Source organism: Meriones unguiculatus, chromosome 7, assembly GCF_030254825.1.
Source record: "Meriones unguiculatus strain TT.TT164.6M chromosome 7, Bangor_MerUng_6.1, whole genome shotgun sequence".
NCBI classification, from domain to species: domain Eukaryota; kingdom Metazoa; phylum Chordata; class Mammalia; order Rodentia; family Muridae; genus Meriones; species Meriones unguiculatus.
Window position 1 is genome coordinate 118,292,824 of NC_083355.1, and position 24,533 is coordinate 118,317,356.

General features: G+C 42.5%; 2 gene segments (V, D, J or C); both read right to left on the reverse strand.

Annotated features, from left to right (window-relative positions):
- Window positions 1-6,806: 6,806 nt before the first annotated feature.
- LOC132655354 (Ig heavy chain V region PJ14-like) lies at window positions 6,807-7,261 on the reverse strand. The segment is given in 2 exon segments: window positions 6,807-7,123; window positions 7,204-7,261. Coding segments are annotated over 2 exon segments (363 nt in total).
- Window positions 7,262-21,506: 14,245 nt separating this feature from the next.
- On the reverse strand, window positions 21,507-22,109 carry LOC110543409 (immunoglobulin heavy variable 3-74-like). The segment is given in 2 exon segments: window positions 21,507-21,835; window positions 21,997-22,109. Coding segments are annotated over 2 exon segments (375 nt in total).
- Window positions 22,110-24,533: the final 2,424 nt, after the last annotated feature.

The window sequence follows — 24,533 nt, forward strand, 5'->3', positions numbered from 1 at the left end:
CATAGAAATACAGGCAATTATAGCCAAAGAAGTAGAGGCACAATTAGTGATACATAGAGAGGAAAGGGACAAAAAAATAGAAGCTGTCATTGAAAAGCAGGACTCCACATTCAAACAGATGAAGGAAACAGAGCAAGACCTGAAAACAGAATTAGAATCAATAAAGAAAACACAAATAGAGAAAAACCTGGAGCTGGAGAACATAGAGAAAAGATCAGGAACTACAAAGGTAAGCATCACCAACAGAATACAAGAGATGGAAGAAAGAATCTCAGGAGCCGAAGATACACTTGTGGAAATTGACACGTCTCTCAAAGAAAAAATAAAATCAGAAAAGTTCCAAACACAAAACATCCAAGAAATCAAGGACACCATGAAAAGACAAAATCTAAGAATAATAGGAGTAGTAGAAAAAGAAGACATCAGGCTCAAAGGTCCGGAAAATATTTTCAAGAAAATTTTCGAAGAAAATTTTACCAACTTAAAGAAGGAGATGTCTATAAACATACAAGAGGCCTACAGAACACCAAGTAGACTAGACCAGAAAAGAAATTCTTCACGTCACATCATAGCCAAAACACTGAACCTACAGAAGAAAGAAAAAATTCTGAAAGCAGCAAGGGAAAAAGGCCAAATAACATATAAATGTAGACCTATCAGAATTGCACCAGATTTCTCAACAGAAACTATGAAAGCCAGAAGGGCCTGGACAGAAACCATACAGTCCGTAATGAACCACAGATTCCAACCCAGACTACTATACCCAGCAAAACTTTCAATCAACATAGACAGAGAATTCAAAATATTCCATGACAAAACCAAATTTAAACAATATCTACATAGTAACCAAGCTCTACAGAAGTTACCGAAGGGAAACTCCAAACCAAAGAAAACAACTACATCTAAGGAAACACAGGAAATTGATAACTACACAACAACAACAAAAACAAACAAAAGAATACAAGCAATGAAACTCAGTGACACCACCAACCCCACATCAAAAGTACGTAACAATTGTTGGTCACTAGTTTCTATCAACATCAACGGACTCAACTCCCCAATAAAAAGACACAGACTAGCAGAATGGTTGTGGAAACAGGATCCAACATTCTGTTGCATCCAAGAAACACACCTATGCAACAAAGACAAACACTACCTCAGAGTAAAGGGCTGGAAAACTGTTTTTCAAGCAAACGGTTCCAGAAAACAAGCTGGAGTAGCCATCCTAATATCTAATAAAATAGACTTTCAACCCAAGTTAATAAAAAAAGATAAGGAGGACCACTATATTCTCATCAAAGGAAAAAGCCACCAAGAGGACATCACAATTTTGAATATCTATGCCTCAAATACAAGAGCACCTACATTCATAAATGAAACAATATTAAAGCTTAAATCACACACTGATCCTAATACCTTAATAGTGGGAGACTTCAACACTCCACTCTCACCAAGGGACAGATCAACTAGACAGAAAACAGATAGGGAAATAAAAACACTTACAGAGACCCTAAATCAAATGGACCTAATAGATGCCTACAGATCTTTTCATCCAAACTCAAAAGAGTATACCTCCTTTTCAGCACCACATGGAACCTTCTCCAAAATTGACCATAAAGTTGGTCATAAAGCAAGCCTCAACAGATACAAAAAGGTTGAAATAATCCCTTGTATTCTATCTGACCACCATGGACTAAAGCTGGACCTCAACAACAACAGAAATAACAAAAAGCCGACTCACACATGGAAACTGAACAACTTGTTACTCAATGACAGCTGGGTTAAGGAAGAAATAAAGAAATTAATGACTTCCTAGAATTCAATGAAAATGAAGGCAAAACATACCCAAACTTAAGGGACACATTAAAAGCAGTGCTCAGAGCAATATTTATAGCATTAAGTGCCTTCAAGAAGAAATTTGTAACATCACATACAAGCGCCTTAATGGCCCAAATGAAAACCATAGAAAAAAAAGAAGCAGATACACCCAAGAGGAGCAGAAGGCTGGAAATAATCAAAGTCAGGGCTGAAATCAATCAATTAGAAACAAATAAAACTATTCAAAGAATCAATGAAAAAAAAAAAACGGTTCTTTGAGAAAATCAAGATAGACAAACCCTTAGCCAAACTAACTAAAAAACAGAGAGAATCTATCCAAATCAGCAAAATCAGAAATGAAAAGTGGGACATAATTACAGACACTGAAGAAATTCAAACAATCATTAGGTCTTACTTCCAAAGCCTATATGCCACAAAATTTGAAAACCTAAATGAAGTGGACAATTTTCTTGATAGATTCCATATTCCAACATTAAATCAAGATCAGGTAGAAAGACTGAATAGCCCTATATCCCCCAAGGAAATTGAAGCAGTCATTAACAGTCTCCCCTCCAAAAAAAGCCCTGGGCCAGATGGTTTCAGCGTGGAATTCTACCAGACCTTCAAAGAAGTGCTAACACCAATTCTCCTCAAACTATTCCACAAAATAGAAACAGAAGGTACATTACCAAACTCATTCTATGAAGCGACAGTCACCCTGATACCTAAACCACACAAAGACCCAACAAAAAAAGAGAACTTCAGAACTTATCTCTCTTATGAACATTGATGCAAAAATACTCAATAAAATCCTTGCAAACCGAATCCAAGTACACAACAAAGATATCATCCACCATGACCAAGTAGGCTACATTCTAGGCATGCAAGGGTGGTTCAACATATGGAAATCCATCAATGTAATCCACCACATAAACAAACTGAAGGAGAAAAACCACATGATCATCTCCTTAGACGCCGAAAAAGCATTTGACAAAGTCCAACACCCATTCATGTTTAAAGTCTTGGAGAGATCAGGGATACAAGGCACATATCTATACATAGTAAAGGCAATATACAGCAAGCCTATAGCCAACATCAAACTCAATGGAGAGAAACTTAAATCAATCCCACTGAAATCAGGGACAAGACAAGGCTGCCCACTCTCTCCATACCTCTTCAACATAGTACTTGATGTCCTAACCAGAGCAATAAGACAACTAAACGAGATCAAGGGGATACAAATCAGAAAGAAAGAGGTCAAAGTGTTACTATTAGCAGATGATATGATAGTATATATGAGCAACTCCAAAAATTCAACCAGAGAACTCCTCCAGCTGATAAACACCTTCAGCAAAGTGGCAGGATACAAAATCAACTCAAAAAAAAAAAAATCAGAAGCTTTCCTGTATACAAAAGACAAAAGGGATGAGAAAGAAATTAGGGAAACAACACCATTCACAATAGCCTCTAAGAACATAAAGTACCTTGAGGTGATACTAACCAAGCAAGTGAAAGACCTGTTTGAGAAAAACCTCAAGTCTCTGAAGAAAGAAATTGAAGAAGATATCAGAAGAAGGAAAGATCTCCCGTGCTCATGGATTGTTAGGATTAACATTGTGAAAATGGCCATCCTGCCAAAAGCAATCTACAGATTCAATGCAATTCCCATCAAATTACCAACACAATTCTTTACAGACCTGGAAAGAAAAATTCTCAACTTCATATGGAATAACAAGAAACCCAGAATTGCTAAAACAATCCTCTAGAATAAAAGATCTTCTGGAGGTATCTCCATCCCCGATCTCAAGCAGTACTACAGAGCAATAGTAATAAAAGCTGCATGGTATTGGCATAAAAACAGAAAGGAAGATCAATGGAACCGAATAGAAGACCCAGAAATAAGGCCACACATCTATGAATACTCGATATTTGACAAAGAAGCCAAAACCATTCAATGGAAAAAAGACAGCATCTTCAAGAAATGGTGCTGGTCCAATTGGATGTATACATGCAGAAAAATGAAAATAGATCCATATTTATCACCCTGCACAAAACTAAAGTCCAAGTGGATCAAACACCTCAACATAAAACCGGACACACTAAATCGGTTAGAAGAAAAAGTGGGGAATACATCTAGAAGTTCATTATGATAAAATTCAAGCACAACCAGCTTGTTTAGAAGTTCCACTCTGCTTATTTTGTCATTACCCAGTCCTTGGGGCTGAGCCTCACACTGACCTGGGAAAGACTTCTGTGGTCAGCTTTGTGTAGAGTTGTTCAGTTCACTATTGTGTGTCCTGATCTCAGGATTTCAATAATATAGTTGGTTAGTTGTATAATAATAGTCCCCAAAGCTTCATCACACACTGTTGTTTCAGTCCTTTGCAGAGGAGCCTCACACTCAAATGAGCTGGTTCGTTTTTTCCTTTTCAAAGTTTCTTCAAGACAGTGATCCATTAGCATGGAGCCCAGGGTCAACACTGCTTCTCTGAAGGACACTTGTCTAGCTCACAAATGAGACCCCAGGCTGTTCCACTCAACAGCCTCAGAGAGAGCCAGAAAGTAATTCTGGTGTTATGCCAGGTTCACAGGACCCTCAGAGACCACCAGCAGATGACTTAATGCAATTGCAAGAGAGCTTTATTACGAGAGCTATCAAACTCTGGACCCAAGTCTCACTGGCGCAGCAGTAGAGAAGTGGGACCCCAAGCTCTGAGTGAACAGGATTTTTAAAGAGAAAGTCTGTGAGCAGGGGGTTTCCATGGCAGCATGCAGGGGGCACAAGCCTTGGCATTACAGAATTGGGTGAAGTTTAGCAGGGCGGGGTGACCTTTTCTGAGGCACACAATCACAATGGCTAAGGCATATAATCAATAGCTATTTTTCTAAACCAAATCTGAAACATTGGGGAGAATTTTCCCACCTGATTCTCAACTGATTCCCATTGACTATTGCCAGGGAGTTTGTCTCTATTTTCTATGAAGTATTTATTCTGCTATATTTCCTGGAAGCTGTTGCTAGGAGAGTTAATTTTGTTTTCTGCCAGGTGTACATTCTGTGATATTTCCTGGTACCTGAATTCAGTTCCCAGTCAAGATCTTTATTTCAAAATGGAGTTACATTCAGGCTATCTTAAGCTCTTCACTGGGAACCTTTATATGCAGTTGCTGGGAGCCAAGGCCAGCTAGTGGAAAGTTACAGACAGCTGCAACAAGGTCGTAGGTGAGAGATTTACATTTCCGGACCCTATGAGACATGTTTGTCAGACATTTTGAGATATCTTAGCTGATGTTCTTGTAGTAGCTCTTTTAGTAAACATTCTTGGGGTGTTCTGCATCATCATTAATCATCCTGTCACGTTTTGTAAACTATATTGCTGACACATTTTCCCTTCCTGCCTTCTCCCTATAAAGTTGTGTGAAAATATCCAAATATACGAGAGCTAGATCAGACTATAGACATGCTCTCATTCCTTGTGTCTCTGTCACCTCCCCATGCTTTTCGCCCCCACTTAGGAACCTGTTGAACTCTTGCTGGATGGGACATGCAGTGAATACACCACCAAAAGCACAAACTGTAAAAACCGTAGGCAGCAGTTGTCCATGGGAAGGGCTGAGGAGAGAAGGAGCCAGGACAGAAGGTGTAACCACCTAGCAGTGCTGGCTGAGAGGTTTTTAGTTCGAGCATGCACAAGACAGCTGTAAAGAAATCATTACTTGGGAGTTTGAGGTGTCATCTAATTTACTTGATATATCTACATCCTTTATCAAATGAAAATGTATCATAATGTCAAAACAGTAGCTAAATGTTCTCTTCAAGAAAGTCTGCAAGAGATAGGACCCTAACAAAAATATCTAATCCCCATCCGGAAAGGCAAAGGGGATCGACATCAGAAGAAGAAGAAAACAGGAAACAACCTAGGAACCTACCACAGAGGGCCTCTGAAAGCCTCTGCCCTACAGACTATCAAAGCAGATGCTGAGCCTGATGGGCAACTGTTGGGCAGAGTGAATGGAATTCTATGTAAGAACTGGGAAATAGTAAGAGCTGGAGAGGACAGGGTCTCCACAAGGAGAGCAACAGAACAAGAAAATTTGAACACAGGGAACTTCCCAGAGACTCATACTCCAACCAAGGACTATTCATGGAGATAACCCAGAACCCCTGCACAGATGTAGCCCAGGGCAGTTCAGAGTCCAATTGGGTTATATAGTAATGTGAAGAGGGACTGCCTCTGACATAATCTGATTGGCCTGCTCTTTGATCACCTCCCCCTGAGGGGGGAGCAGCCTTACAAGGCCATAGTAGAGGACAATGCAGCCACTTTTGATGTGAACTGATAGACTAAGATCAGAAAGGAGAGGAGAACCTCCCCTATCAGTGGACTTGGGGAGTGGCATGCAAGCAGAGGGAGGAGGGAGGATGGGATTGGGAGGGGAGGAGGGAGGGGCTTATGGGGGAATGCAGAATGAATAAAGTGTAATTGATGAAAAATTTAAAAAATGCTATTTAAATGGAAAAAAAAAGAAAGTCTGTTTTTCCATCACCTGCAACAATATAGATTAATGTCAGATTACTCAACATTCCCAAGGTCTACTGAAGTTACAATCAGCAAATGTGTCGAATCCAGAGTGCTGTGTAACTTTAAACATATAAATGTAAATGTGTATATATATGTATAAAATTATAAACCGTTCTGTGTGATAACTACAATCAAATCCTTACTTGGAGGATTTGTGGATAAGAAAAAGGAAAGAAAACCCAGTTTTCGTAGTGTGTGCACAAACAGGAAGTTTAAAGAATACGGCTCTGGAGAGAGGCCTTTAGAGAGTACTGTGGGTAGAAAGGAGACCAGAGGTTCTAACACTAAAACACAAGCTCACACAGCATAATCCAGAGTTTCTCATGGTGCTGGGACGTCTCTGTTGGTCCTCCGCGCCCCCTGCTGGTCATGATCACCCCTACAGTGAGGAGGTTTTTGCGCAGGCTCACACCACTGTGTGTCTGGCACAGTAGTACTTGGCTGTGTCCTCAGTTTGCAGATTGTTCATTTTTAAGAAAACTTGGCTCTTGGAGGTGTCCCTGCTGATGCTGAGTCGGGATTCAAGGGCTGAATTATACTTTGTGCTTCCATCACTCCATATAGCAGCCACCCACTCCAGACCCTTTCCTGGAGGCTGGCGAACCCAGTGCACAGCACTGCTGGTTAAGGAGAACCCAGAGACAGTGCAGGTGAGAGACATCGGCTGTGAGGGCTGCGCCAAGCCGGGTCCTGACTCCTTCAGCTGCACCTGGGACAGGGCACCTGGGGACAAGCAACATCACGTCAGTCACACATCCCACAGATGACAGGCTGGGTCCCTCCTGATGCCCTGAAACACTTACAGCTTGGCAAGGTCACCAGGCAGAGGAGCAGCACCAGGACAGCCATGCTCTGAGGGAGGCTCAGGGAGAGCAGATGGGGCTGCCCAGGGAGGCCTGGGCTTTCAGCCTGAGCCTGAGGGCTGCTTTGCATTGGGGGAGGATCCTGAGAGGATAAAGGAAGCCCAGGGCAAGCCTTCAGATTCCCTTCCAGGTGACTGAGATTTGCCTTGTGCTTCTTAGAGCAACTGGTGACCAAGAATCAGGAAGAGTTTTGCATCTGTGTGCATTTCCAGGTTCATATGAACTTGAAATTGAATGATTCACTCTACGCAGGTCTTCAGTGAGTCCACACATGCTGTGCAGGCAGAAGAGGACACCACAGCCTCAGTGCCTGTGTATATCCGTGTAATTCCAGCAGAAGGGTTAGGATGGATTTCAGTTTTGTGATGTACATTGGCTCTTTTTTTTTTTTTTAGATGCGTTGATCATTTCTTTTTTTATTTTTTTTATTTTATTATTATTATTTTTTTATCAGTTACATTTTATTAACTCTGTATCCCAGACTTGTCCCGATCCCTCATTTCCTCCCAGTCCCTCCCTTCCTCCCTCATCTCCACTGTGCCCCTTTCCAAGTCCACTGATGGGGGGACCTCCTCCCCATTCATCTGATCCTGTTTTATCAGGTATCTTCAGGACTGGCTGCAAAGCCCTCTTCTGTGGCCTAACATGACTGCTCCTCCCTTTGGGGGTGGGGAAACCAAAGAGCCAGTCATTGAGTTCCTGTTAGAAATGGTCCTTGTTCCCCTCACTTTGGGAAACCAATTGGTTACTGAGCTACCACAGGCTACATTTGAGTGGAGGTTCTAGGTTATATCCATACATGCTCCTTGGTTGAATATCAGTCTCAGAAAAGACCCTGTGCCCAGATATATTTGGTCCTTGTGGAGCTCCTATCCTTTCCCCATCAGACTAACTCCCCTTCTTTCTTATGATTCCCTGTACTCTGCCAAAGGTTTGGTCATGTGTCTTTGCTTTGAAAACACTGCTAGTTAGAGTCTTTCAGATGCGCTCAGTAGACTCCTGTCATACGTTCAATGCACATCCCATCTGTCTTTCTAAACGAGGATTGATCATCTTACTCCATGTCCGCTCAATTGATTATCTTTTTTAGGTGTATAGATTTCATTATGTTTATCACATCTTATAGGTCTATATAAGTGAGTATATCCCAAGTTTGTCTTTCTCCTTCTGGGATATTTCACTCAGAACGATCTTTTCTAGATCCCACCATTTGCCTGCAAATTTCATGATTTCCTCCTTTTTGATTGCTGAGTAGTATTCCACAGGCTCTAAGAGCAACAATCAATAAATGGGACCTCATGAAACTGAAAAGTTTCTGTAAAGCAAAGGACACCGTCATCAAAACAAAATGACTGCCTACAGATTGGGAAAGAATCTTCACTAACCCTTTATCTGACCGAGGACTAATATCCAGTATATACAAAGAACTAAAGAAGCTGAAAAGCAGCAAACCAAGTAATCCAATTAAAAAATGGGGAACAGAGCTAAACAGAGAATTCTCTACAGAGGAATATCGAATGGCAGAAAAACAAAGAAATGCTCATCGTCATTAGTCATCAGGGAAATGCAAATCAAAACGACCTTGAGATATCACCTTACACCCATCAGAATGGCCAAGATGAAAAACTCAAGCGACAACACATGCTGGAGAGGTTGTGGAGAAAGGGGAACCCTCCTCCACTGCTGGTGGGAATGTAAACTGGTACAACCACTCTGGAAATCTATCTGGCGCTTTCTAAGACAATTAGGAATAGTGCTTCCTCAAGACCCAGCTATACCACTGCTAGGTATATAACCAAAGTTCGTTCAAGTACACAAAAGGGATACTTGCTCAACCATGTTTATAGCAGCTTTATTTGTAATAGCTAGAACCTGGAAACAACCCAGATGTCCATCAACGGAGGAATGGGTACAGAAATTGTGGTACATTGGCTCTTAGGGATGTGAAATCCAGATAAAGGAAATACATACAATCTTTTCTTGTAGTGACTGTGGAAGTAACATTACTTGTATCATGACCTAGAAAATACAAATCCTGAGGAACAACACAATAACCATTTTGTACCAGTTATTACAAATGTTTTTCTGAGAGGAGACCAAAGGGTTTGACTTTGATGCCACGTCTGTGGACTCAAGAGAATTCACCTGTCTTCTCAGCAACACGATACCTGGAGACTAGTCTCACTGCCTCCTGATTCCTGTCTCTCTGTCTGTCATTCTGTGTTTTTTTTGTCTGTTTGTCTCTCCCTGTTTCTCTGTCTCTAGTACTTTTTATATCTCTCACTTTTCTCTTTATATCTTGAAGCTTATAATAAAATCTGGTTCCTTGTTTGTATTTTCTTTGTTTTTACTATTTCCATTTTTAGGTCTTGAACCATTTTATTCATTTCTTTCACATCTTTGTTTCTGTTTTCCTGTATTCCCTTAAGGGTTTTATTCATTTCCTTCACCTCTTTGATCCTATTTTCCTTTATTTCCTTAAGTCATTTATTCATTCCCTCTTTAAATGCCTGCATCTCTATGGTTATATTTTCCTAGATTTCTTTAAGGCATTTATGACATTCCTTTTTAAAGCCCACTATGATCTTGATAAGCATTGTTTTAAGTTTATTTTTTTGTGTTTCAGTTGTGTTAAGTTGTCCAGGGCTGCTTGTGGGAGAACAATACAGGGCAGACACCCCACACTCCAATTCCCTGCCTGTGGATCTCTCTGGCACACAGCCTCCTGAGGAGAACTGCAGGCTATTATCTGAGATCCAGCAGCCAGTCCCTAGCCATACCCACCATCTTATGGAGGGCTGCTCCAGGAATATCCAGCCTTCTGCCCAGGGCTCTTCCTGCATCCTCAAAAATCCAGAGGAGGACTTTGCAGCCAGTTCTGAAGATACCTGATAAAACAGGGTCAGATGAAAGGGGAGGAGGTCCTCCCCAATCAGTGGACTTGGAAAGGGGCAGGGAGGAGATGAGGGAGGGAGGGAGGAGATGAGGGAGGGAGGGAGGGTTTGGGAGGGTATGAGAGAGTGGGGTACAGCTGGGATACAGAGTTGATAAAATATAACTAATAATAAAAATAAAAATAATAATGAAAATAAAGAAAAAAAAAAGAAACTCAGAGGTCACCAGGATCAAGCAGATGGCTAAAGGCCAGCATACAAACACAGTAAAGGAAAACCAGGGCAACATGGTACCACCAGAATCTAGTTCTTTTATCACAGGTATCTTTTGCAGCAAGAGAACACTGACTAAGAGTGAAATTGGTAACACAGAACAGGGGATTTCTGTGACAGGCCTGATCATGCTGTCTGTTGGAGGATATGGAAGACTCTTAATTTTTAATTTTTTCTTCACAATTTGTTATATATCCTGATTGAAACCCCTCCCTCAACTACCCAATTTTCAACCCTACCTCCCTCTTCTTCTCATCTCCTACCCCTAGTCCACTGAAAGTGGGAACTCTCCATTAGTGCCATGTGCCCATAGCTTGTTAAGTCTTATCAGGACTGCTTGGCCTCTTACTCCATGGCCTGGCCAGGCTGCATCAAGTGACCAGAGAGCAGTCAACTGAGTTCATTACAGAGGCAGCCCCTGCTTCCCTCACTCAGAGATCCACATGGAGACTGAGCTATTAATCGACCACATCTGGGCAAGGGTCTAGGTCATCTACATGCATGGTTCTTGTTGGTGCATCAGTCTCTGCAGGACCCCCTGGTCTCAGAGCTTTTAGTTTTTTTGTTCTCTTTGTGGGGCTCCTGTCCCCTCCATGTTGCTCATATCCAACCCCTCTCTTCTTCCATAAGACTCCCTGCTCTCTATCCAAAGTTTGACCCTGAGTCTCAGCATCTGTTTCCATCCCCTGTTGTGTAAATTCTTTCAGAGGAGCCTCTATAGTAGTCTCCCATTCTATTTCCTCTCTTCCACAGCTTCTGGTGTCTATCTTTTTTTTTTGCCATTCTGAATGAGCTTTAAACATCCTCCCAGGGTGGTATGCTTTCTTAGTGTTGAGATTCTTTAGATCCGTGGATAGCTATCCTATATTATATGGCTAATATTGACTTATAAGTTAATGTAACTAACTCTGTCTTTATATACTTTACTCAGGATGATATCTTCTTCTACTTTGGATTAAGAAATCAGTTGAATGCTTGAAGCAGGGCTTAATGGGCCAAACTAATAGGTTCAGAGAAGAGAGTACTGAGGAAAATTTGAACTGTGATGGCCCAGCATAAGAAGAGGAGTGTTTCTGCTTTCTTCTCTGTTCCAAAAAATCTCCCTGAGGCTAAATTGATAAGTTTGGTATTAATGGAAATAGCAGAGGAGATTTCAAGACAGCATAGTGTAGACTATACTGTTTTGGTATTAGTGGTAAGACTTAGGAGATCTGAAATGAAAAGGAGCAAACTGAGCAAGGAAACATATTGAATGTACAATTTGAGCAAAAAAAGAAAAAAAAAAGAACAGGAAGAAGTACAAGTGAATTATGTCCAGCTGCAAAAGAAATAAAAATCTAAGGACAAGCCTCAGGCTAGGTGCAATAAACAGGTGGTGACTGCAGGGCAAGACCTCAAAAAGTTAAGCTTCCAACCTGTGAAAAGGAGTCAAAGAAAAGCTAAAGAAGTCAAGAAAGCCATCAAGAGCAGAAAGCTGGTGGTAATGTATTTGAAAAAGGAGGCCATGTTCCAGCCCCAGCAAAGCAGCAGGTTTGGGAGCTTCAGCTGTGTGGTTCTAGCTTTAGAGCCAAGTGACAAGAGAGGGGTTGTGGAATCTCCCTCCACAGGTAAGGAAAGCTGCTGAGGTCAGGCTAGTGTGTGTGGGGGGCCCTGCATGGAGACCTAGAGGGGCCATTGCATGCAGCTAAGAAGGTGAAGCCCAGATTGCCAGAGACCCTAAGATACTGGAGATGCCAGAGCCACGGGACTCCTGCCAAGGAAAGCTGAAGACTGGGTGTGGATCCCATGACAGAGAATTGTGTTGCATCAACAAAAGGAGTTGCAGATCTTTGTAAGCAAATTTGTAGAGCACTTTGACACCAGACTTGGAGATGCCCTGCTGGTTTTCAGTTTTGTGTTAGTCTGTCATTTCCTCAGCATGTTCTCCATTCCTCCTTTTGGAAAGGTAATGCATATTCTGGGCCATTGTTTGTTGGAAGAGTTTGATATGTTTCTGATTTCACAAGAAGTTACAGCTAAAAGACTGCCTTCAGTTTCAGAAGAGAGTTTAAACTTTCAGCTCTCAAACAACGGGGAAATGTGTTAGACATAGGGAAAATCAGAAGTGAGACTAAAGACATTTTTGCATTATGATATGATTACCAGCCTCTGAGGACCAGAGTGTGGAATGTGGTAGATTGAATCGGAATGGCCACAGAGGCTCTTATATTTCAATGCCTAGTCTTAAGGGAGTTTGAAAGGATTAGGTGTGACCTTGTGGGTGTATGTGTGATCTTATGGACATAAGTGTGTTACTGGTGGTGGGCTTTGAAGTTTACAAGCCCAAGCTTATAGCAATAGATCTATTTTTTTTTTCCTCTTGCCTGAAGATCTTGAAGCTGATCTCTTAGTTCCTTCTCAGGTACTACCTGTGTCTGCATGCTGCCATGCTCCTGTCATGATCATCATGGGTGAAACCTCTGAAACTATAAGCAGATACTAACTAACTGCATTCTCTTCTAAAAGTTGCTGTGCTCATGGTGTCTCTTCACAGCAATAGAACACTGGCTAAGATGACACTAAGTGAAATTCTCAAATAATTAAAAACAATATTTAAAAACTAGTAAAAAGGGAAAGAAACTAAAGGCATATAGTCTTCAAACTCTATCCACAAAGGTTGCTAGGTGACAGAATATGCACAGAAAGGGATGCTGAAGCAAGTCAAGGCTGGGATCTATTTTCTACCCAACATTCTTCAAGCCTCTTTTCTCTTCTTAGACTGCTGCCAAATCAGCCCCATACATACAGAATTAAAGTCTATGACATTCAATTCTACCCCTAACTGCTGAGATCATATTTGCATTTCTGAGCCTGAAACATAGTCACACCCTACACACTGGTGGTCAGCTGTGCTCTCATTTGTAGTCATCACATTCTTGTGATGTTGTGACAGTAAGATAATGGAATGGCCAATACTGTCTATACTGAATCAGATCACTGGGGTCCCTCTCATATGTTTGGGGCTCACTGGGGTCCTGTTGGGTCTCCTATTATACATTTTGAAGAACTGCATTCAAGTTGAAGGAGCCTAGAAAATTGGATCCATGCACAGCCTAGGAAAGACAATTTTCAGTGGTTATGAGAGCAGGTGTGTGGCAGTCCATCCCTCTCTTTTCAGGTGATACCTTCTGGTGTGTTCCTTCTACATTCCTGTCTTTGTATGACATGTTTAGCTCTTGGGATATGCAGAGTTTATAGCAATAGCTGGATCCTTCCCTATCCATGGTCCTGCCAAGTAACTCCACATCTATAACAGCCAAAAGAGTAGCATTAAAAAAAATTCAGGAGCCTTTGCTGTTTGCTCCTGGAACTGGAACTGCAGACTGGGTCCTTCTGTCTCTAGAGCCTGGAGTATCCTTCAGGAAGATGAGAGAGGTCCACCGGTTTGAGAGTGGCTATTGGTATTTCAGATGCAGCTAAGGGAGAAAGGTCCCGGGCACTAGGGTCAAGTGCAGGAGTGTGTGTAGATGTGTAGCTGCCTGGAAGGGTGAAGTGTGAGGGAGGTTGTGGTGTAGGCGCCATTGGCAGGCACAGTGCATGTGTCCAGGCGTCCTGAATGGCCCAGTGGCCAACAGGCATGTCTCAGTATTGTGCTCCAAATGCTCAGGTCTGTCTGGACTGTGCCATCTTGGTTCCAGGAAATGTTTGGCAGGACTCCACTGGGAAACCCACAGAAAAGGAATTTCAGTGTTGAGAATGCTTTTCCTGAGATCCCTATGCTGCCCACAGTGAGGGTGTTAGTGGGAGGGATATGGAATCTGGCTTTAGCTTATAGGGACCCCGATCAGGGTCTCTGTATGTACTCTCACACAGAAGCACTCACTGGCAGGCATGTGTGGAAAGCCCAAAGGGCCCACAACATCACTTGCAGGAGTATGCTATAAGCTCAGAGTGCCCACAGTTTCCTACTCTCAGATTTCAGTCCCCTATTTGACCATTAAAGTAAGGAGGCCCCCATACATGGGGTTATGGACTCACCACTGTTGCCACAGCCACTGCCAAAAGAGCCAGCAAAGGTGCAGCCAAAAGTGCAGGCGGTCGATAGTTCCCCACTATCAGGCTCCAGGGACATCACGGGCGCCAGGATCCAATCTGTCTGAATTCATGCATTGTCCCCTCTAGCCAGGGAAGCCTCAAAGATGATGCTCTGACTCCAGCTGCCCATTCACTCAAAAGTTTTTGAGTTTTGGATCTTTTGCCCTTCAGAAATTGTGCGCACTGGTCACTGCCATCTGGGAGTCCCCACTTCCTAAGCAGAATACCAACAGCACAGGCTCTAAGATCAAGACTCAATAAATGGGACCTCATGAAACTGAAATGTAAAGCCAAGGACACTGTCACCAGAACAAAACAACTACCTACAGATTGGGAAAGGATTTTCACCAACCCTATATCTGACAGAGGATATAGAGAATATATAACAAACCCAAGAAGTTAAACACCAACAAACCAAGCCAATTAGAAAATGGGGCACAGAGCTAAACAGAGAATTCTCAATAGAGGAATGTTGAACGGTAGAGAAACACTTAAAGAAATGCTCAACATTCTTAGTCATCAGGGAACTGCAAATCAAAACAGCCCTGAGATTTCACCTTACACCCATCAAAATGGCTAAGATTAATAACTCAAGTGACAGCACATGCTGTAGAGGATGTGGAGAAAGGGAAGGTAAACTTATACAACCATTTTGGAAATCAGTCTGACACTTTCTCAGACAATTAAGAATAGTGTTACCTCGTAGCAGCTCTATGAGTAATAGCCAGAAGCAACATCTGGAAACAACCTATATGTCCCTCATGGAGGAATAGACACAGAAAATGTGGTTTATTTACACAACGGAATGCTACTTACCTATTTAAACAAGAAAATCATGAAATCTGCAGGCAATTTGTGGGAATTAGAAAGATCATCTTGAGTGCGGTAACGTAGAAACAGAGAGACACACATGGTATATACTCACTCATAAGTGGTATATAATATATATATATATAATATAGGATAAACATACTAAAATCTATACTCCTAAAGAAGCTAAACAACACAGAAGACTCTAGGGGAGATCCTCAATCCTCATTCAGCATGGCAAATGCAATAGACATCAGAAGCAGGAGAAGACAGGGAACAGGACAGAAGTCCACCACAGATGGCCTCTGAAAGACTCTGCTGATAGACTTATTGAAGCACAGCTAAATTTTGTGCAGAATGTGTGGCATTTTATGGGCAGAAGAGGAGATAGAAAGACCTGGAGGGGACAGGAGTTCTAAAAGGGACCCAATAAAGCCAAAAAAAAAAAAAAAAAAAAAAAAAAGAAAAAAAAAAGAAAAAAAGAAAAAGAAAAAAAAAAGAAAAAAAGGCAAAAAACAAAAATCTGAGCCCTGGGGGCCCTGGAGAGAATGATACCCTAACCAAGGGCAATGCATGGAGAAGATCTAAAACCCTGGCTCAGATGTTGTCCATAGACTCAGTTTCCAAGTGGGTTCTCTTGTAAAGGGAACAGGGGCTGTCTCAGTGGCAGTCTCTGATCACCTCCCCTTGGGGGACACAGCCTTTCACAGAGAAGTACAATGCAGCCAATCCTGATGAGACCCGATAGACTAGGATCAGATGGAAGGGGAGGAGGACCTGTCCTATCAGTGGGTTATAGGAGAGGAATAAGGGGAGAAGAAGAATGGAGCAAGGGAGGGATTGGGAGGAGACGGTGGAGGTGGCCACAGTTGGAATACAAATTGAACAAATTGTAGTAAAAGATAATAATAAAAAATGTGAAAAAAATTTCTGAAAATGAATCTGGCACTTTCTCACAAATTAGGAATGTGCTACCTCAAGATCCAGCTATACCATTCATGGATATATATCTGAAAGATGATAAACTATACAACAAATACATTTTGCTCAACTGTGTTCATAGCAGCATATTATTCATAATGGCCAGCATCTGGAAACAACCTAGATGTCCCTCAACTGAAGAATGGATAAAGAAATTATGTTACATTTAGACAATGGAATGCTACTCAGCAATTAAAAACAAGGAAATCATGAAATTTGCTGGCAAATGGTGGGAATTAGAAAAGATCATCTGAGTGAGGTATTACAGAAGCAGAAAAGGACTCATGGTATATACTCACTTATAAGTGGATATTAGCCGTATAATATAGCATAAACATACTAAAATTTATACTCCTGATGAAGCTAAACAACAAGAAAGACCCTAGGGATGAGACTGAAACCCCACTGGGAAGGGCAAACAGGGTAGACATCAGAAGTAGGAGAAGACAACGAACAGGACAGGAGCCTTCCACAGAAGACCTCTGAAAGATTCTACCCAGCAGGGTATGGAAGGAGATAGTGAGCCTCATAGCCAAACTTTGGGCAGAGTGCTGGAAACCTTATGGAGAAGATGGAGATAGGAAGACGTGGAGGGGAAAGGAGCTTCACAAGGAGACAAACACAGCTCAAAAATCAGGGCCCCGGAGTCCTGTAGAGACCGATAATCCAACCAAAGACCATGCATGGAGAGGACCTAGAACCCCTGCCCAGAGGAAGTCCATCCGATGCTCAGTTTCTAAGTGGGTTCCCTAGTAAGAGAAACAGGGCCTACCTCTGACCTGAACTCAGTGGCTGGCTCTTTGCTCACCTCCCCTTGGGTGGTGCAAGCTTTCCAGGCCACAGGGGAAGATGATGCAGCCTGCCACAAACTGTTTGGCTGCAGCTTCCTCTATTTCTTTTCATATTTTATTTGTTTCCTCTGTTATCTTCTTCATGAGCATAGATGTTAGGTCATCTTCTTGAATTTCTATTATGCTGGGGTGTCTAGGGCTATTTGCCCCTGGATAACTGGGTTCTGGAGATGCCATATTGCTCTGGCTTTTTTTGGTTGAACTTTTACGCTGTCCTCTACCCATTGGCTATCTTAGGTGTTTGAAGTTAGTTTCTGGTTGTTCCTGGCCTCCTGTGGTGGAGAGAATCCCTTTGGCAGGAAGATGGTTTTTCCTGAAGGAAGTCTTCTCAGCTTTTTGGGTAGTTACTGGATGGCAGGTGTTTTTCAGGGTTCCCGGTCTTTTGTATGTCTGAGGTTGGGGCTCTGTGCCCCAGAACCCAAGAGGTAATCTGTGGCGGGTGAGTACTGCTCTGGTGTCTTGGGGAGCACAGTTCTGTCTGTAAAGAGTAATTGGTACAAAGCAGGCCGCTGGGCTGGCGGAGTGTGCGCCTGCCTGCTAGTGTGCGGGAGCTGGATTCCCAATAACTCTGTGCTCCCTCCTTGGGCCTGGATCTGTGATGGCTGGGCATACTCGCCTGATTGCGATCTGCGGTCTGTGAGACTTTCCCCAGGCAAAGCCTAGGTGACCCCAGCAGCACGGTTTCTTCCTTCCCTGTGGGGCCCAGTTTCTTTTGCACTGGGGCGCACAGCTTGCCTTTACCCCTGAGCTAGGTGCACAGCTGCTCTCCTTGTGGCGGGAGCTTAGTTGTGATGGCGGCGGGTACCCGTGGTCCGAGAGACCTTCCAGGGAAAGACTGGGTGACCTGTGATCAGACTCGCAACTTTCCTTCCCCGTGGGGTTTTCTTGCAACTGGGACTCCCAGTCTCAAGCACCTTTGTGCCCATGGATCAGCCTGGGAAAGTGATCAGGACATGCAGGCGTGCGGCTCTGGTCCGAGACCCAAAGCCTGTGTTACCTGGGATTTCTTCCGGGTTCTGGCTGGGCAGCTAGAGATGGACTCGACCGATTCCCAAGCTGTGGGAGCCTCCCTTCACCTGTAGTTTTAGGGCCCAGAGTTCAGTCTTCTGTTCGCCGCACGGAGAGTACTGTTCCACTTCTCAGACACAGTGCTCTCCTGGCGCCACCCTCTTGGCTCCCCCACTACATATTATTATTTTTTTAATTTTATTTGTTTTATTTATTTATTTTTAAAATTTATTTTTAATTTATTTTTTATTAGTTACATTTTATTAACTCTGTATTCCAGCTGTATCCCGCTCCCTCATTCTTTCCCAAACCCTCCCTCTCTCCCTCATCTCCTCCCTGCCCCTTTCCAAGTACACTGATTGGGGAGGACCTCCTCCCCTTTCATCTGACCCTGTTTTATCAGGTATTTTTAGGACCGGCTGCAAAGTCTTCCTCTGTGGCCTAGCAGGACTGTTCCTCTCTTGGGGAGTGGGAGGTCAAAGAGCCTGCCATTGAGTTCCTGTCAGAAATAGTCCCTGTTCCCCTTACTATGGGAAACCAATTGGTTACTGAACTACCATGGCCTTCATCTGAGCAGAGGTTCTAGGTTATATCCATACATGGTCCTTGGTGGAGTGTCAGTATCGGAAAAGACCCCTGTGCCCAGATATATTTGGTCCTTGTGAAGCTCTTTTCCTTTCCACGTCATACAAACTCCCCCTTCTTTCACATGGTACCCTGCACTCTGCCAAAGGTTTAGTTATGAGTCTTAGTATCTGCTTTGATACACTGCTAGGTAAAGTCATTCGGGGGCTTTGTGCGGTAGGCTCCTGTCCTGTTAATTGTTTTCTCCTACGTCCAATGCACCTCCCATTTGTCTTTCTAAGTGAGGATTGATCATCTTACCCCTGGTCTTCTTTCTTGTTTATCTTCTTTAGGTGTATAGATTTCATTATGTTTATTATATCTTGTAAGACTATATGAGTGAGTATATACAATGTGTGTTAATTTTATTTTCTATTCATTATAATTTATTAACTTTGTATCCCAGCTGTAGCCCCCTCTCTCATCCCCTCCCCATCCTCCCCTCCCTTCCTCTTCTCCTTTCAGTCCACTAAAAGGGAGGTCCTCTTCCCCTTCCATCTGACCCTAGCCTATCAGGTCTCATCAGGACTGGCTGTATTGTCTTCCTCTATGGCCTGGTAAGGCTGCTTACCCCTCAGGGGGAGGTGATCAAAGAGCCAGCCATTGAATTCATGTCAGAGACAGTTCCTGTCCCCTTACTAGTGAACCCAGTTCCACCAATTTTAAAGATTACAGTGTACTCATCCTGAGTCACACAGTGTTCCTCCCTTCTCACACCTGCTGTGTGTTTACAGGTCTACAGACAACAATGTCTGGTGACTTCTGGTCCCGACTGTACTCAGAATTGATTTTGTTAGTGTCCTTTCAGGGAAGGACATTGTTTTTCCCACAGAACATAAAGATTAATCATCCCAGGCCAGGTGGCAGAGGGCAGTAGATGCATACTTGTGTAAATGTGTGTGAGAACAAAGTCTTGGCAGATAACATAAACTGTGAAAAATACAGTACTATTTTTTAAGAACTGTTACAAGAAGTGTGGTTGATATCAACACAGGTAATGACTCAGACTTTTTCAAGACTGTGCAATTCAAGTAGTATCTGGGAGAGGACTGTTCTTGAGATGTCAGGGAAAATAATTTTTACCAACTTCCTGAATACTCAAACATGGAATATGTGAACAGTGATGGGTAATGTACCTTTGTGTGGAATACAATTGCCTTAGACATCTTGGGAACACATGTCTGTTGAAAACTGTTTTAGAGTGCTGATACAGGTAAGGTTCACTTTATAATTTGATAAAAATTTAAGTGAGGTGTTGCTTATTTCCACATACATCCAAAATAATGAATGATTCATAGGAAAACTGTCAGATGGGTGACTTAGATCCTCCATAGGAAAATAATGTTGGGTTATAAGCAAACTCTCTGAGATTTTCACAGAAATATAGAGAGATCTCAGGAAGATTCCTAAGCAGGAAGAGGAAACCACAAATTACAGCATCAGCCAGCCCTCAGCATGACTTGTAACACCTTCTCATCAGGTACAGCCTGAGCTTCCGGAGGTCTGAGGTACCCTGTGCTTGTTGAGAATGTTCTCTTGGAAGTAATGTTTGAATTCACTCTGTGTCACATATCTATTTACTATAGAAAATTCCTGAAATACTTATAAAGTATACATGCACGTATACACATGGAAGAAGGTGGAATTATCACGTAACAGGAGGCAATGCCCCAACTAGTCACGTCATGCTAGGACATAAAACCCCAGGACTAAGGTTAGACTTTGAGGTGTTAGCTAGTAGGGACAATCTGTTCTCAGGTATTGCAGGGTATTGTCCACGCTTTTGGTTACCCTCTAGACTTGACATCACACATTTCATTACCATCACCACAGCTCGTCAGGGCTGGGTCTGTTGTTTGTGGTTCATGTGAGGATGATGGAGAGACTGAAGCTCACCTGGGTTCCTGGGTCACGGTTCTGCCTGATTTCCATGCTGGCTCTAACTTGAACCCCACACAGGGCTTTAACAAGGGACTCTTACTGAGTCTCTACCATGAATCTTGGGATCCATAGTCTCATGTGTCCTTTGCTTCCTCAGGATCTGATCCTGATCCCTACAAAGAATCACTTTTTCACTCTGTAATGCTCCTCATTTTTTCCAATTCAGTGTATTTACTATATTTAAAAAAATTGTGGGCTGAGGAGATAGGTCTGTGCCTCTGGATCTTACCACAGAAAACACGGATCTGTATTTAGTTCTCCATAACTACAAAAAGAAGTAGGTAGCCAATGAGTAAGCTTGTCTCTGGGATCTAGAAACAGAGTGAGCCTTGGGACCCCCCTGGCCAACCAGTCTAGACAGATGGTGAGATTCTGGCCCAGTGATGGAATTTATTTCAAAATTATCATGTAGACTGAGAAATAAATAGAACTCCTGTCAGCATGTACACACATGCACAAACACATACAGAGAAAAAGAGAGACAGAACAAACACACAGAAACAGATACAGACAGAGGGAGACAGAGAGGGAAACAGACACAGAGAGAAACACTGTAACAAATAAATACAGAACAGGAATCATGCTGAAAAACAGCTTAATGAATATTTGGAAACTTCAAGGATTATTCCACACTATACTTGTAGAGAGAAACCCTGTGGGAGGGCAGGCCAAACACCTTCTAGCCCTCCATGACCTCCAGGATCATCTGAACAGGCTGTACTTCTGTTACCCCTCAGCGCCCCCTGCTGGTCATGAGCGCCCTGCAGGGAGGTTTGTGTCTGAGCTCTCAGTTACACTCACTCACTGTGTCTCTTGCACAGTAATATGTGGCCGTGTCCTCAGACCTCAGACTGTTCATTTGCAGGTACAGGGTGTTCTTGGCGTTGTCTCTGGAGATGGTGAATCGGCCCTTCACGGCGTCGGCATAATAGGTGCTACCACCATCTTTATTAATGTATGCGACCCACTCCAGCCCCTTCCCTGGAGCCTGGCGGACCCAGTGCATGTAGTAATTACTGAAGGTGAATCCAGAGGCCACACAGGAGAGTTTCAGGGACTTTCCAGGCTGCACTAAGCCTCCGCCAGACTCCACAAGCTGCACCTCACACTGGACACCTGCAAACACAGAGACTGATGGTCAGAATACTGTCACCAAAAAACAAAAACAAAAACAAAAACAAAAACAAAATCAAAACAAAACAAAACAAAACAAAACAAAAACATTTTTCTCTTTCTCATATCCATAAAACACACAGTATCCTTTCTGCATAAATTACCTTTTAAAATAAAGACAAGGAAAACCAGGCTGATCCCCAAGTCCATGGTAAAATGTCTGTGTTCAGTGCTGATCTCTGAATGGGAGGTCAGGAAATTTAGGGCTGAGCTCCTCTGCCAGAGCTGCAGGGTCAGGGCAGGGCTGGTTTTCAAGGGCACAGAGAAGCCTTATTTGCATGTCTTCCTGCTGTAGCAGGCTGGTAGTTGGGCCTGGGGAGAAGGCAGTGCCCAGAGCAGATATAAGACATCAAAGAGAGATGACAGTTATTGAAATCAACACAGAATGGTGTGGAAGCTCCTTATGCACTTTTCCCTGTTAATGACTCACCACTTTATTTAGTTCTCTTTTGTGCATAAGCACAAAACATCCTGTGTATTTACACTGGTATGTCTCCTCAGTATAGATGTGAAATTAAACAGCTCCACACACAGTTTTGTTTCTATGTTATATCTCAGCCTTTCCTATTATCTGAGCTGGACATTGCTTCTCCTTGTTCAGTTTTGGACAGGATTGCCTAGAGAGGTTATTAGAATTCATTCTCAGTTAGGGGACACTTGTGACTCCTCTGAATTTTACTCATTTTTGAGATGACACTCTTATCAGGGAATAGAAGGCTTGCAAATGTGACATTCCTTGTCACTGCCTGTTTTTCCTTCAGTGTTTGCTATTGAGGAATTTTTCTATTGTCAGCAAAATTGGTGGATTTGCATCCTGAAGTCTTCCCATGATTTCTTTAAATTCCCATCATTCTTATCTTCCATCTTTATATCGGGGAATACTTCACTGGCTTTATATTTGTGGCTTTGTGCTAGTTTTATTATTATTATTATATTTTTATTTTTATTAATTACAGCTAATTCCCTTTGTATCCTACCTGTAGCTCCTTTCCAATCCCACCCTCCCTTCCTCTTCTCCACCCATGTCTAATGATACGGGTGGTCCTCCTACCCTTCCATGTGACCCTAGTCTATCAGGTCTCATTAGGAGTGTCTTCCTCTGTGGCCTTGTAAGGCTGCACCCTCCTGAGGGGGAGGTGATCAAAGAGCAGGCCAATCAGTTTATGTCAGAGACAGTCCCTTTTCCCATTACTAGGGCACCCACTTGTACACTGAGCTGCCATGGGCTACATCTGTGCAGGGGTTCTAGGTTATCTCCACGAATGGTCCATGGTTGGAATATCAGTCACAGAAAACACCACTGTGTCCAGATATTTTTGTTCTGTTGCTCTCCTCATGGAGCTCCTGTCCTCTCCAGGTCTTTCTATCTCCTCCTTCTCTCATCAGATTCCCTTCACTCTGCCCAAGTTTAGCTATGAGTCTCAGCCTCTGCTTTGATACTCTGTAGGGCAGAGTCTTCCACAGGCCCTCTGTGGTAGGTTCCTGTCCTGTTCGCTCTTTTCCCGCTATTCTGATGTCCATCCTCTTTGACATTCTGAGTGGGGATTGAACATCTTAGCCAGCATCCTCCTTCTTGATTAGCTTCTTTAGGAGTACAGATTTTAGTATGTTTATATTATATGTCTAATATCCACTTATGAGTGAGTTTATACCCTGTGTGTCTTTCTGCTTCTGGGATAGCTCACTCAGGTGATCTTTTCTAGGTCCCACCATTTGTCTACACATTTCATGATTTCCTTGTTTTTAATTGCTGAGTAGTATTCCATTGTGTAATTGTACCATTATTTCTGTATCCATTCCTCATTGAAGGACATCTCAGATATTTCCAGGTTCTGGCTATAACGAATAAAGCTGCTACAAACCTGTTTGAGCAAATGTCCTTATTGTATACTTGAGTATCTTTTGGATATATGCCTAGCAGTGGTATAGTTTGATCTTGAGGTAGCACTATTCCTAATTTTCTGAGAAAGTAGCAGATTGATTTCCAAAGCGGTTGTACAAGTTTACATTCCCACCAGCAGTGGAGGAGGGTTCCCTTTCTCCACATCCTTTCCCGCATGTGTTGTCACTTGAGTTTTTGAACTTAGTCATTCTGATGGGTGTAAGGTAAAATCTCAGCTTCGTTTTGAATTGCATTTCCCTGATGACTGAAAACATTGAACATTCTTTGACTGTTTTTTTTTTTTTTTTTTTTTTGCCATTTGATATTCCTCTGTTGAGAATTCTGTTTAGCTCTGTAACCCAAATTTTAATTGGATTACATGATTTCTTGCTTTTTAACTTCTAGAGTTCTTTATATAATCTGGATATTAGCTCTTTGTCAGATACATGATTGGTGAAGATCTCTTCCAGTCTGTAGGCAGTCATTTATTCTGGCAACAGTGTCCTTTACTTTACAGAAGATTTTCAGTTTCGTGAGGTCCAATTTATAGATTGTTTATCTTTACCCTGTGCTGTTGGTGTTCTGCTCTGGAAGTTGTCTCCTCTGACAATTAGTTCAACGCCCTTCCCACTTTTTCTTGTAATAGATTTAGTGTGTCTGGTTTTGTGTCGAGGTCTTTGATCCACTTGGGCTTTAGTTTTGTGCAAGGTGATAAGTATGGATCTATTTGCACTTTTTTTAACATGTACATGTCTTGTT